A 14,798-nucleotide genomic window follows, 5' to 3' on the forward strand; every position below is an offset into this window, starting at 1 on the left:
CTCGTGCTAGTAGCAACAGCCATTGATTGAGGCTCACAGTCTGGTTTAGCTGCTGGCTTCGAGCCTGGGCTGTTGGCTGCAGCCTGAGTGACTGGGATGGCTGCTGGTTTATCTCCCTGCCCCCCTTCCTCTGTCTGCTGCCCTACAGTATCTAGCAGAGTGTGATAAGCATATGCCAGGGCCCAGCTCACTGCAATGATCTTTTTCTCCTAGGGGTATCATGGCACTTCTCTTTCAGGTACTTTGCCACCTCAGCTGGGTTCTGAATTTGTTCACATGGAAAGTGCCAGACTATAGGGTCAGAAAACTCCTTTAAGATTTGGCCCATGTCCTCCCATTTCCCACACCACTCAGGATTTCTCACACCTGGGTCTACTCCTGGGTCAGGGGTCTCATCAGCCCCTCTAGAAATCTCAGCCCTCATTCTAGAGAAGCTGCAGACTGTATAGAGAAAGCTTACCAAATTGAATACCAGAAAGATGGTCTCTTTAACATTCAGGGAAAACTGAACATTCTCCAATAGGGATGTAACAGATTCAGAGAAGAAGAAGGAAAGCAAAGGCTGAAAAGCCTCATCTCCTGCTTCTCCTCTAACAAACTGGGTGCACAACCATAACCATGAACCATACATTCCTGGAACAGACTCCAGCACCTTTATAAACCTCCTGCAAGCCATTACAACCAAGCTCAGCCCGATGGATATTCTGGTCAGTGCCACTCTACTGCAAAAACTACGTCTTAGGGACAATACTGAAGCTACTTCTGAATAAGAAAATAAACCTAAGGACCATAGAGGTATTAAGACCTCAAAAAACCCTAGGGACCAGAAACACATGCAGGCCTGCACCCCAAGAGACATTATGAATTCAAACAACATAGCCAGTAACTGCTCTATACCAGCCCAGAGTAATTGCAACCAAAATATGATTAGAATAGGGTTTTTTCCACTCTCTCGTGCCACGAGTTGGGCACCAAAATATTTGTCCTAGATTAGGGCAAATTTGGGAGAAGACCTCCGGAAGGAGCCCCCAGAAAGCAAACCTCCCACGGCCCCTCCTCCACCTGGTTCGGGAAGAATTTCCTCAGAGAGAAGTGGGAAAAAAAAACCTGTTTATTTAACAAGCAAACCACTCCCCAATACAAAAAACAACACCAGATGACAAAACTCTTTCACCGTTCTGAAGAGATGACAAATTCAGAAAGTCTCTCCTGGGAGTGGTTGCCCAGCTATCAGTCTCCGGCGCTGGGGATGGCTGCTGCAGGTCACAAAAATGCAGACTCTTGGTGTTTCTTGATGTTTCCCAGGTCCAGGTCCAGAGCAGGTTCAGATGATATTCAGGAAAGGGAAGGGAAAAAGAAATAGTCCAGGGTAAAAATTGGACTGCCTAGCTAAACTAACTAATAAGCAAAAGCAAGCAAGTCAAGCCAGCCAAGCCTCTCCTAGACACAGACCATGGGGGGGGAGGTGAGCCAGCTGATAACAAGACAAAACAATCCTTCACTTTCAGAGTCAGTCCTGAAGGCACAGAACATAATCTCAGGCATGAACAGAACACACGATTTGGGATACAAGCACCATACCGTCACCCCAGGACACTGCCCATTAAGTGCAGCTGTGCAATAGCTGATGCCTTCAAGAATCAGTCTTGAGGAAATCAAATCACCCATCCAGATGAGTAATAAAGATGTTATGGCTTTATAGAAACTATTGCTGATATATCAACTGTTCTGATCAAATAGTTTTAAAACCAAAGTATATTAGACACCTCCAAACCTTTTCCTTTTCTTTCATATTGCAAAGAATTTCCTAGACTGTGTTACCACTCACTTCTCTTTTGAATAAACTTCATTTTTCTGTGATCTGCCATTTTAGGTCAAGAAACATGTGCGCAGTTTCCATTCTGAGAAGATTTACCAGTGTACAGAGTGTGACAAGGCTTTCTGCCGCCCTGACAAGCTGCGACTCCACATGCTGAGGCACTCAGACCGCAAAGACTTCCTGTGCTCCACCTGTGGCAAGCAGTTCAAGGTGAAGTGGCTCTTGGCTGGATCTTTACTAGTACAAAAAACACTGTTCCTTACCCTCCTTCAAGGAGATAAGTTCATGTTCTCAAAGGTGAAAGAAAATAACACATGTAAACACACTAGACTTGCCTTCGAGTTGCATGCATTGCTTGGTGTCCTGTGTGAGCTATGGCATCCATTTCTGAAGGACAAGGGGCAAGGTCACCTCAGCATCTTATTTCAAACAGATCTTATTCCTAATAATTTAGTAGCAAAGAAACTTTCTATCTGCCCATTAAGAACTGGGATATCATACACCTCCATTGCCAGGTGTTTGGGTTACATTGCTTATAACAGTTCGGTTCACTTGCTGGTGCTAGTGCATTAATAATGTTCCTGGCCAAGACGCCTGTGTCCATGGCATCTGTCTTGTCAGCCCATGTCATCCAGATGCCTTTCCAAATGCCATTGGAACAGATGGAGCAGACTGTGAGCCAGGTAAACTCTGGTGGCAGCAGCCTGCTCCCTGTCACTGAGTTTGTGATGGGACACTGATGGACTGGATACTTCTGGGTGAAGGAACACATTTTTCTGAGAGGAAAATTTCCCTCTCTGGAGAGAGATCCCTGAACAACTCAAACTGTGGCTCTTATGCATAAAAGGCAGTATGGCAGTTTCTTTGACGTTGCTGACATCTTTCTCCCCAATTTCTCCTTCCCAGAGAAAGGACAAGCTGCGAGAGCACATGCAGAGGATGCACAACCCAGAGAGGGAGGCCAAGAAGGCTGATCGGATCAGCCGCTCCAAAACCTTCAAACCCCGGATCGCGTCCACTGACTATGAGAGCTTCATGTTCAAGTGCCGCCTCTGCATGATGGGCTTCCGCCGCAGGGGCATGTTGGTGAGTGCCTGGGTGCTGATACAGCCTCTGTACTCTATTCTGATGAATAGGTAAGGAATAAAGATAGAACTCCAGCATTGGAACACAAGGATCATAAAAGGGTTTGGGTTGGAAGGGACCTTAAAGCTCATCTCATTCCACCTACTGTCCATGAGCAGGGATACTTTCCACTAGACCAGGGTGCTCCAAGCTCCATCCAATCTGGTCTTATACAGCCAGGATGCTGTGAAACAAATTTTGGCAAATTTTGTAGCTGAGTTGAGGTGATACATATTTTTTTAAACCTGTGTGTTTTACCTCTTCAGCTAATTTGTGCGTTTACTGCTTGCACTGTACATCTGGTTGTCAGTACCATATTTCAACACTAAGTAATGCTGTCTGAGGTGTACTGTATTTAAGAGGACATGAGATGAAAATACTGCCTGTTCAGCCTTACTGCCTCCATTTTCCTGGCGGTCTTTCCTGTTTTTTGTTTTTCCCCCTTCTTGAGGGCCTCTTCTGGTCATGTCTTGTCATTGCCTCTGGGTAAAGGCTGTTCTGCAGCAAGAGATTGTTTGCTAAGGTTTCATTTGGGTTCTGATCTAGGCAGAGGCCCTTCACACTACCTCACTCTCAGATATCAGCTACAAGACAGTTCTGGCAAACTATTTCACCCCTTCTGATCTCATTTTGGTTAAAGAAACTGTAAATGAGACCTAGCAAGACCACATTTACCTTCAGCAGTTAAGTGTGAGTGAACAATAACTCTTGCAGCAGCAAATGCTTCCAGTGCTGCTGGCTTGCATCGTTCAGTTTTGGTTTGGCTGTTACCATGACTGGAAGAAGCACCAACTGTTTGGCTTCCAGCAGTAATATGTTCTTGTCCTCTGTTTCTCCTAAGGTGAATCATTTATCAAAGAGACATCCAGACATGAAAATAGAAGAGGTGCCAGAGCTCACGTTGCCCATCATAAAACCCAACAGAGATTACTTCTGTCAATACTGTGATAAGGTGTGTGGGAAGTCACCCCTCGGAGGATAGTTCAGTGCCAGTCCTGGATGCAACCAATTTGTCTCTGCATAGAAATCTCTGGTGGGGTTTGTAGCTTTTCTGAGGTACTTGCCAGCAACATTCCTGCAGTAGTGTCAAAAAAAAAAAAAAAAAAAAAAAGACGACAAAATGCACTTAGGCCAAGGCAGTGGAATTGAAAGCTGCAGTTTTCCCCTTTCTGCTGTGTTTGGCATTGGAAAATTTGAATACTGTTACCCAGCAGACAGTCACTGACCTTTAGTCTTGTGTTAGCACAGGACTAAGTATGCTGTCTGTGTATAATTCTTGGCCAGTAAGTACTTTTGGTTTCTGTCTCACTTCTAAAAGTTAGTCTTTATACCACCTTTTATTGTAAGCTGCTTACTAGGTCATGTCCCAGGCTCAGTGGACCCTGAAGCTGCTTCTGCAGTGCCTTTGGGTTCTTGCTCTTATTCTCCTTTGCCTTTTATTCTTGAGGGCCTTTATTTACCAAGGAGTGTATTTTGACTGTTCTTATCCTCAGTACATCTTTCTGTGATGCCTCTTTCCTTTTGTTTGAGGGGAGAAAAAATAGTTTTAATTATTAGATAGTATTTGTTTGTTGATGTGCCTAAAAAGAACTAAAAGGTGTGTTGATCACTAAACTAAAACAGCTTGATGCTTTGTGTCAAGTAGAGATATCAACCATCATAACAAATTAACATTGGGCATTTTATCTTCAAATATGGCAAGAAGAATTTTCCTTTTACCTCCTTGTCCTGCTTTGGTGTTTGGTTGTGGCATACAATATGTTCTCAAAAGGCTTCTCTGCTACACAGCGAGTCAGTTGCTTTTACAGGTTGATGAAACACTGGAAGGTGTATGTTCATGCCTTTTGTTGTAATTGGGGATTTAACTAAACGTATTCTCTAAAGCAACATGCAAACCTTCCAGATCAAGATAACCAGTAGCTGTTTCCTGTGCAGACACCAGGGTTGCATTATTTTAATTCCAAATCTTTGCCCTGCAGGTGTACAAGAGTGCCAGCAAACGCAAAGCACATATCCTGAAAAACCATCCTGGTGCTGAGCTACCTCCAAGCATCCGGAAACTTCGTCCTGCAGGCCCGGGAGAGCCAGATCCTATGCTAAGCACCCACACACAGCTGACAGGCACCATCGCCACTCCTCCAGTGTGCTGCCCTCACTGTTCCAAGCAATACAGCAGTAAGGTATGGGGGGTTCCAGCCTCAGACAGCCTCTCCCTGGGGATGCTCTTTCACCATGGTCTCTGTCATCTGTCTTTCCACAAGCAGAGCTCTTTTCTTCTCAGTTAGAGTGCTGGTTTTGTGGTGTGTGCTGACAGTGCAGGCACAGTCTGGTTGTTTTAGGGCCAAATGATTCCATGAATAGAGGGCTTGTGCTGAAAAGTTACCAGAGCATGACCATGAATGGAAGGGCTTGAAAACTGCTCTCTGATAGTTACAGGGGAGATGAACAGGGAAATAAAACACAGAAAATATAAGCTTTGGAAAAAGTCATAAAACACTTGGTGATACTGGGGTAAAAAGCTGTTGAGGACAATACTTCAGTGAATCAGCAGCAGTTTGTGATCCTTGTTTTCAACTTTGTTGACTAGAGGATCTCATAGTGTGAATCTTGATGCTGTTTTACTGAGGGAAACCTGAAAGCTGTGTTTGACCAGGCTGTTGGATTTCACGTGGCCCTGAGCAGAGTTACTGACCGTCCTTCCAACGCTCCTTTGCTTCTCTCTGCAGACGAAGATGGTGCAGCACATCCGCAAGAAGCACCCAGAGTTTGCTCAGCTCCCGAACACGATCCATGCACCACTGGCGACAGCCGTCATCAGTTCCACGCCAGCTGTTCTCACCACTGACAGCACGACCGGAGAAACTGTTGTGGTAAGGACTGGAGGCACACAAGGGCAGTGCAGGGAAACACAGAGAACAGGAGCCTTCTAGTATTAGTAACCCTGGTTTATTTGGCAGACATCACTTGAAAACTGGTATTAGGACATTATTTGAGATCACTTCTGGTTTTAAGCCTGTGTGGTCCATTTTTGCGCTGTCAGGAGCTGTTAATTTCTTTCTGTAGCTTTAAGGATTTGTCTTTTATCCCCAAATCCATTTTCTTCTTTCATTCCGACCTACTGACTCCACATAATGAACTCAGGGATACATACACATTTCATGGATTTTCACTGGGAGCTTTCTCCTGAAGTGAGAGATGCAGTTCCTGGCATCAAGAGGACAAGTTTAACAGTGACTAGGGACTGGATCAAACTGTGTTCAGGGAGTCAGATCTTTCTGTAATCCTTTGGACAGCACAGCACTGAGCAAGATGAATCTCCAGTCGCTGATCTCTCTACTGTTAATACATCAGCTGCCGCTGAAGTGAAAGCTGAGTCTAGAAAATGTGTCCTTCAATGTTGTGAGATACAATGTATTTTTAAAAGTCCTATTGATCACAGTTTAAAACTTCCTATCTAAAGATTAACTAGATAAAAGACTGTTTTGTTTGAAAATTGAGAGATTTAATCAGGATGCTGTTGGCTTCATAAACCTGATTAAGTTATGTACTAAATGTCTTTACACATTAGAAATACATTTGTGCCTCTGACAGGAGAGAAAGGTGGAATATATCCACAAACCACTTTTTGACTTGGAAACCAAGTCACCTCTTCACAAATACAGGGCTTCGATTGTTTAACATAATACTGGTATGTCACAAGATGAAAATAATTATTTTTATTATGATATGTTAAGTTAGCCATTACTGGTCCTGACTAGGATTTAGACAGAAGACAATAATTCTAGTTGATGATCCCTGGTGACTACTTATGACCCCGACCTCTGGACACATTAAGCTCTTGTGAAAAAATGACCAGATCCACTGTAAGTGCCAATAAAAGAACTACAGCCCTGAAGAAATACATCAGTATGACGATGATCTGGATCTGTAGCTCTTTCTCTCTCCCTGCTCAGACAACAGATTTACTGACCCAAGCAATGACAGAGATATCCCAGACCCTCACTACAGATTACCGGACTCCCCAGGGAGATTACCAGCGCATCCAGTACATCCCTGTGTCTCAATCCACAACTGGCTTGCAGCAGCCTCAGCATATACAGCTGCAGGTTGTTCAAGTGGCTCAGGTGAGTAACCTGGTGGGAATCTTGCTGTGCTTTTGATCTCTTCCCTCCCAAGCCTGTGTGTTCTTGGGGCTCTAGCACACAGAAGTGTGGTAAGAAGTAGTTACAAAATGTGCTGCAGCTACTTTTTACGGAGAAATCAACTGATAAGACATAGGGTTCCCTTCATAAGCGCTTGTACCGGGTATAAATAGTCCTGCCAGCCTTGGTCAGCTTGCTGGAGACGCATTGACACAGTCCAGACTTAGTTCAACCCATCTGGGCTGTTTTGTTCAAGTCTGCTCTAGAAATGTTTTCCAGCTACTGGAAAGGTGGGTCAGTGGGTGACCCATTTTCTGCAGTTCAAGACTGATTTGTATTTCCTTGTCCTCAGTAAGTCCGAGCCAAAATTTGGGAGTACAGAGAGTGGTTGCTTGTTCCCTTCATAGCATGTATTAGCATCTTCATTCTCTTGATGCTCAACAGCCTCATAAAAATGAAACCAGAGTGTAACTAGAGTAACTGGTCCTAGGAAAATATCTTAGGCTGCTGTAAGAAATCTGTTACCCACTGGAGGAAGCTGAAACTACCTTGTGTTTATATTTTAATCTGAAATTCCATGTTATTAAATCAGATTATGAATTTGGTTAATAAAGGACTAAACAATGCCCTCAGTTGATAATGACTGTGGCTGTTTTAACAATACAAGAGTATGAACACTGATTCCTGCAGGTAGTATTAGCAAGATCTTAATGTTATAAATATCCAAGACTTTTAATTCAATTACCGCAATTGGTATCATTAGCAAGTGTTGTTCAGAAAAACTTTTAAAAACCTCTGAGCACTTGTCTTGATGCAGAGCTGTGTCAAACTACAGAATTGGATATGTAGATCTCAAGTATGTATGTGTTGTACAGAGAGATGCTTACAGAGAAAGAGTTAACACTAATCCTGGCTTTTGAATCCTTTGGTTTAGTCCAGCCACTGCCACAAACAGCTTGAATGATGTTTGTCAAGTCCTTTCCATTGGTATCACTGAGATAGAACCATCTCTGTGCTATTCCATCTATTAAATGTACCTTATCTCCTGGGGTGCAAAGAAACTCAACAAGGCTCAACAGGTGTGCTCCACTAAGGCTCCTACTTCATTATTCCAGACCTTGTGTCCCAGAAGAGATTTACATGGCTGTTTTTGTAAAGAGTTTGATGTAAAGACCTCTGCTTAATTTTTTCCCCAGGCTACCTCACCTCACCAGTCCCAGCACTCCACAGTAGATGTTGGGCAGCTCCATGACTCCCAGACATACACCCAACATGCCATCCAGGTGCAGCACATCCAGGTCACAGAGCCATCACCAGCAACTCAGTCATCATCACAGGTATTTCCCTCTTCTCTTCAGAAAATGCTTTCCCTACCAGCCTGCTCAGCTGGCATATTGCATGTGCTGATGCAGGGGATGGTGTTTTCTTTGTCATTTAAAGGACCACACATGAAATTAGTCTCACATTGAGATCATCAAGCAGTGCCCAGATGTCTCAAGGTGTATGGGGGTGTTTTGTTGTGGGTTTGTTTGGATATTTGTTGTGTGGATTTTTTGGTGTGGGGTGGTTTTTCCCCTCAACAGTATGTACAAAGGAGAGATAAATTATTGGAAACAGACATATTTGCAGCTAAATGAAGTTTGTCAGTTGGAAGATGTAAATGGAAACTGGCATTCCTCAAATGTTTGAAGTGCAACTCTCATGCTCTTGGGTAGAATTTAGCCTCTAATCTCGGGTCTCTGCCATAGACTCACTTCGGCAAGCAACAATATCACTATTTCAGTTTCCTGGTCTGAGCTTATTTACCATAGAGTGAAGCAAGTTGGAGGAGAGAAAGTTCAATTCTTGTGTTCAATATGCTCTGGAACCCATCATGTGTTTTCCCTTCATGAGAAGGCTGTATTTTTGACAGCATAGAGCTGTGCAATCCTTACTACAGCAAGAACATTTGCACTTTTTTTTTCCTGTAGGCTGGGGGTCAGCCTTTGAGTCCCTCCTCGCAACAACCTCAGCAGGAGCTCAGCCCCTCACAGATGCAGACAACTACATCGACACAAGACCAAGCCCTCCAGCAGCAGCAAGGCTCCTCAGTGCAGCACACATATCTCCCCAGCAACTGGAACTCATTTCGGAGCTACTGTGAGTGTCAGCAGTAGCTCTAACTACTTGTCTGGCAAGTGTGTCTGACTAACAAGTGCCCCATGTCTCCAGCTACCAAATGGGACACTGTTTTCAGAGTTCATTCAGCTTTGTGGTTAATATTCATAGATATAAACACGATAAAGCTTCAGACAAATGTAAATGTTTGTACCAGCTCTTCCACTATCATCCATACTGATCCAGTACATAGTTTGGGCAGGCACACTGGGCTCCTTTATTCCAAGGAACTTGCATACAGCAAGAATCCACGTGTTGGATAGCTACTTGTGCAAATTTGTATGCATGCATGAAAGAATTGTGTGGAAAAGGAGCATGACATGAAGATGATTTCTCATGCCCTTGCAGTTCTGGATGGTAATTCTGTGATGATTTGAGTGAGAACAGGATGTGTTTTCCCTGCATGAATTGCCAAATCTCTATCTGGTGTTAATTGGCATAATTCTGCTGAGGCCTGTAGGGTTCTACAAGGCCTTATATCACCTGAATTCTATTCAATACCCACTGTTTCAGACTTTAAATCTTTCTGACATAAGACATGATCTTTGAAGGTTGTCTTTGAGTTTGACTGAAGGTCTTGATTATCCAATTTGCAACTTTTTAGCATCAGAGATTCAGATGATGACCATCCCCCAAGGGCAGTACGTGATCACAGAGACTGCTGTGGGTACCCCGGTCACCACTGTCAACACAGGGCAAGTGAAAGCAGTTACTCAGGTAAGGAAAACCATCATGGCTTTTTTTTCATCCAGAATATTATCAGGCATAAAGCTCTTCAGCTTGAAGGTTTAAAGAATGCCAAATTCATGACTGGGGCACAGAGTGGAGGTACTTAAAGAGGTGCAGACTGCACAGTATAGTCTGCATTGTAGCTATTTACAAGGCTTATGCTGTCTGGCTCTTGTAAGTATGACTCCTTTCAGTTTAAAATCTTCACTTAATCACATTTGCAGAACAAAATTGTTTAGTGGTACTGCTTAGTCTTAAAAATATTTATGATTAAGCTGTATCCATTAAACCAAATTTCAGAACAGTTTCTGGAAACATTTTAGTAGCTTTCTGTTATCTGTAAGATAAGAAAATAAGAAGAGTTCCTGCTATTCCTTGTAAGCAATCCAGCATAAGGAGACAGGTCATTGGCTAGTGTTCATCTTGGTCATTGGGAGTGCAATTTCTGATAGAACATGTGGAATACAGGGAAAAAACCTTTCAGAATAGTGCAATTGAAAATTGCTATTTTATTCTGTAGTGATGGTTTAACCATTTATAAATTAACCAAAAGCCAAGTAAGTCCAATGTCCTTCAAATCAAAAGACAGGTGTTACGTTGCTCTCAAATACATTTAAATGAAATACAGCTTATTTAAAAGTTCCTTGTTCACACTAAAATGTCTCACAGCAGACTGTTAGAACAGAGAAGTTACAGAAGATACAGTGTTTATTAATTATTTTCTATATTCCCCATGCAGACTCACTATGTGATATCTGAAGGTCAGCCTGATCTGGATGGCAAACCAAACTCTTCACTCTCCAGTGAGGTTCAGGTGGGTGTTTCCCAGCCCACAGTCCACACGGATCCCTTGGAATCCCAGACGAGCAACCAGCAGCAAACCACCCAGTACATCATCACCACCACCACCAACGGGAGTGGCGGGAGCGAAGTGCACATCTCCAAACACAGGACTTTCTCAGCAGAGCATGAGTGAAAGAGCTTCATGGTGCCATTTGCTTGTCCTTGTCACCTCCCTGACAGCCGAGATGTGGGGGTACCCTGGGGCTCTATATGTTTAATGTATATGCTCACTTATCTTCCACTAAAATCTTGGAGCTCTTGTTAATGCTTTAAGAGGGTTTAATTCACAGTGACCATTAAATACCCTCAAAATCCTTCTGGGATGCTTTTTATGCAGCTTTTAAGAAAAAGGACAAGAGAAGTGAAACTTCTGCTGGCCCTCTACTTTATTTTTGGCATGACTGCTAACCCTTATTTTTCCTTTTTGGAAGTGTGTCCAGCAAACAATATTATTTTAGCTGTATGGGAAAAAGCCTGCCTAACTGAAGGCTTCTGGCAGATGTATGTATATTTTTAATAGGAGCCATTGAACAGGATAACACCATGTAAGTTGTTAGAATATGGTAGAACTGATTCCTGTGGCTTCTAGCAGCTGAGGTGAAAGGGAGTGTCCCTGCGCCATATAAGCAGACTGCCTGCAGAAAGGAGTGGCAGCAGCCAAGCGGTGGTTCGTTGTGTCCCTTTATGGGGATGGATTGAACAATGAAGCTGTGAAGATGTGCCGAAGCAGTCCATTAAATTATTATTTTTCCAGCCCTCCAGAACTGTTTACATGCTGTCTGCCCTGCCCTGTTTTACCCAGCAGTTTCAGAAAGCAGGAAAAGCACAGTCTTAAACTCATGTTGTTTGGAACAAACTGATTGAAGTCCTAGGAGCACCTGAGGGTAGTACGGAGCCACTGTTACTACTACTTTTCCCTCCAGTGTTTGCAGGGAAAATTGCTTTTTTGCCTGTTTAAAAAAAAAAAAAAAAGTCTCAGCTAAACCTGTATAGCAGCTTCTGCTATGATCTAAGATGGTTGTGCCAGTAAAAATGAGGATACAGAGCACTCCTCTGAAGGGACAGGGTCATTATCTCTGTGGCCAGCTCAAAGTAAACCTATTTCTCCTCTTCAAGGCTGGATGGAGAGTTGGTTTCTTTGAGTTTTCTTTTTTTTTTTTTTTTCCCAAATAACCTTGTTAACAATGCACTGTAATTCCTTTGGACAGTTCCAGAAAACAACCAGCCCTGGACTCAGGAAACACACAAGAAACATGGTAGTGGACCACTATTTATGGAACATGGAAAGCCATCCATGAGGGTTGCCAGATGTGATGGACCTGGTCTACATACAGAATTCATGTTGCATTTAGGGACCAGGAGAAAGGGAAAGAGAAGGTTTATCCTTTAAGGCCATGTAATATATTTTTCCTTACATAGTTCTCCTTCACAGGTTGTCTTGGTTGTTTAAGGCATTCTGGTGGTTGCAAAAACATGACTAGAACTCCACTGACTCCTGATGGGATATACTGTGTATGTCTGAATTTCCATTAATTACTGAAAAACTCATCCCAGAACATCTTTGCATATCAGGCTACATTTATTTATAAAACAAATGCAAAGAAGGGTGCTGTGTCTTAGCAGTCCTTGAGACAGAAGAACTTGAGAGGTTTTTTTGATTTGTTTTCCCTGTACTGCACTGAGTGTGAATGTGGGACTCTTCCATAGATATTCCCATGGATTCAGGTGTGGATTACCCATGTCAGTAAGCACTACATGTTGTGGTATCAGGTTTTATGGAGTTAAAGCTCTTTGATGTGAGGGAACTCCACACTCAGGCTGCACAAGAGCAAATCTGATTCCTTGTGGGCAAAGCCTTGTAGCAGGTATGGCTTTGATAATTAACTTACCTGTTAATGTGGCATGGAACTAGTGTTGAGATAAATCAATTGGCCAATACTGGTCAGCTGAGAAGTGTTCTGAGGTAACTCTGAAGTGACTTGCCAAAATGTGGATTACTTTGTTCCTGGGATTTCTCTTCTCTTGCTGTACCACCATACTGGAGCACTAATGAGCTGGGTAGAATTAATGTGGACCAGAGCTCCCATTTGGTCAAGTGCAGTGATGAGTGACCTTAAATTCTGTGGATTTGGCAGCCCAGCCACTGTGGCAGTGTGGAGAAGTAACCACAATGCCCAGTAACTTGAATTCACATTGCTGCGGACTTTGGAATTACAATGTTGGGCCTTGCAATGTTGTTTGTGTGGGAAGCGAGTAGGGAGAATTTTGTCTTGGCTTTTTTCAGGCTGCTGCTAATTTAGTAACAAGGCAGAAATGCTACAAGTAGTAGGAAAATAGCAGACTTGGAAATGGGAGACTGGGAATACTGGGATACTGGAGGATTGCAGGAGCAATTTTAAGAGTCTTAAAAGTTTGACAATAGATGAACATCAAATATGTTCCCATTATTGATGTTGCAGATGTGGGGTTTAAAAACCACTTTGCTCTATTCACCGTTGTTGGAACGGTCCATGAATGAGGACAGTTGTACCAGTTATTTAAAACTGAAAACTGTTTAAAACAGAAAACCATTTTAAAACAGCGTTTTTGAACTCAAATCTTCCTCATCAAAGTTTCTCTGCCCCACAGCGGCAGCACCCTCGGGTTATTAAGTTAAATGAATTGTCTGTGAAAGAAGCATGCCTGGAAATGGAAGTACCACGGATTTTCCTTCCAAAATAAGGAACTACAGTGATTGCACAGATGGCAAAGGTTGCATGGATTTTTTTTTTCTCCATTTCTGCAGTGCAGAAGGTATAGGATGTATTATTATTGGTTTTAAACCAGAGCAACCCAAAGATCTCTCTAAGTTGTATCCCACAGAAGTGTAAATCCAGAGTCCTCTCAGTTGCCTGGAAAATCCGTGTTTTGTTTGGAGATGCTGTCCCTTGGAGGCGTTCTGGGTCAGATTCTGTATTTTCCTGGCGGAAAAAGAGAACAGCCCCAGCCTGCGCACCCTGATCTTGGACCTCTTGGACTGCTCAGGCCCCATCTATTATTTAACTGTGTATGTTTATTGTACATTTGGTGATTGTTGTTGTGTTCAGAGTCTTGTGCAACCTGACAGGTGTTAAAAAAAAAAAACAAAAAAAAAAAACAAAAAATAATAAATCTGTTTCTCTTTTTTTTTTTTAATCCCTTGTGATTACTAATCTGTTCATTGGGCTATGGTGTTTGGGTGGGGTGTTGATAGATGGGATGATAACAGTATGGAAGTTACAGGGAAAAATACATTTGCTACTCTCTGGATGGATCACAGAATTTCTGACCTCCCACAACACAGTCCAAGGGAGGGGGAGTGGAGTGGAGTGGAGCCCCTTTGTCTCTGTTGAAACCCTTGCAAAGTAAGGAATTTTAAAAACTATTTTTAAATTTAAAAGGTAGTTCTTTCTACCTGATCAGTTGCACAGCATCTGGAAAACAGGGAGTTAAGGATGATGTCTGTTAAATCAGCAAACCATGACAAAATCCCTCTAGGAGGGACTCATGCCCCCATCCCAGGGTTATTTCAGGTACTATCCTGACATATCCACTCCCAACGTATCACCATCACTCACTAAGATGCGTGACTCAAGTCACTCAAGCTCCACCTAAATGTAAAGAAAGTATAAGAACAAGTTAAAAACAGGGAGAAGTCAGGGAAGAGTCCGTTGTAACTTCTGCACTGAATCTATCTGTCGCTTGTTGGGTGTGACCTGCACTCTGATTTATCAGGTTGTGTCACGGATTAGAGCTCCTCTGTACATTGCTTTACTGTCACCTGCAGTCCTGAACTTTAACCTGTCACGATTTTATTAAATGAGTGTTATTCTAGAAACTATTAATGTGCATGCTTGGAGGGGGCTGGCAGTGGGTCAAGGTGTGGAGAAACAGTAAGAACCTCCGTGTGCTACATGAAAATTTGCTGCATTAAAATTCAAAATATTCAGCCTTTCAACACTTCA

General features: G+C 42.9%; 1 protein-coding gene across 9 annotated transcripts in view; it reads left to right on the plus strand.

The window, feature by feature from the left end:
- Window positions 1-13,987, plus strand: part of PRDM10 (PR/SET domain 10) — a 51,888-nt gene extending 37,901 nt beyond the window's left edge. For 8 of the 9 annotated variants that reach the window (XM_053997092.1, XM_053997091.1, XM_053997090.1 and 5 more), the window contains 10 exons: window positions 1,874-2,029; window positions 2,726-2,905; window positions 3,786-3,896; window positions 4,924-5,124; window positions 5,671-5,814; window positions 6,898-7,068; window positions 8,283-8,423; window positions 9,057-9,225; window positions 9,848-9,960; window positions 10,712-13,987. In XM_053997092.1, the coding sequence (XP_053853067.1) occupies window positions 1,874-2,029; window positions 2,726-2,905; window positions 3,786-3,896; window positions 4,924-5,124; window positions 5,671-5,814; window positions 6,898-7,068; window positions 8,283-8,423; window positions 9,057-9,225; window positions 9,848-9,960; window positions 10,712-10,948 (1,623 nt within the window). In that variant the 3' untranslated portion in view covers window positions 10,949-13,987. The remainder of the gene's footprint in view (window positions 1-1,873; window positions 2,030-2,725; window positions 2,906-3,785; window positions 3,897-4,923; window positions 5,125-5,670; window positions 5,815-6,897; window positions 7,069-8,282; window positions 8,424-9,056; window positions 9,226-9,847; window positions 9,961-10,711) is intronic. The other variant, XM_053997097.1, reaches the window with a different exon arrangement.
- Window positions 13,988-14,798: the final 811 nt, after the last annotated feature.

This window comes from Vidua macroura, chromosome 22 (genome assembly GCF_024509145.1).
Source record: "Vidua macroura isolate BioBank_ID:100142 chromosome 22, ASM2450914v1, whole genome shotgun sequence".
Classification (NCBI taxonomy): domain Eukaryota; kingdom Metazoa; phylum Chordata; class Aves; order Passeriformes; family Viduidae; genus Vidua; species Vidua macroura.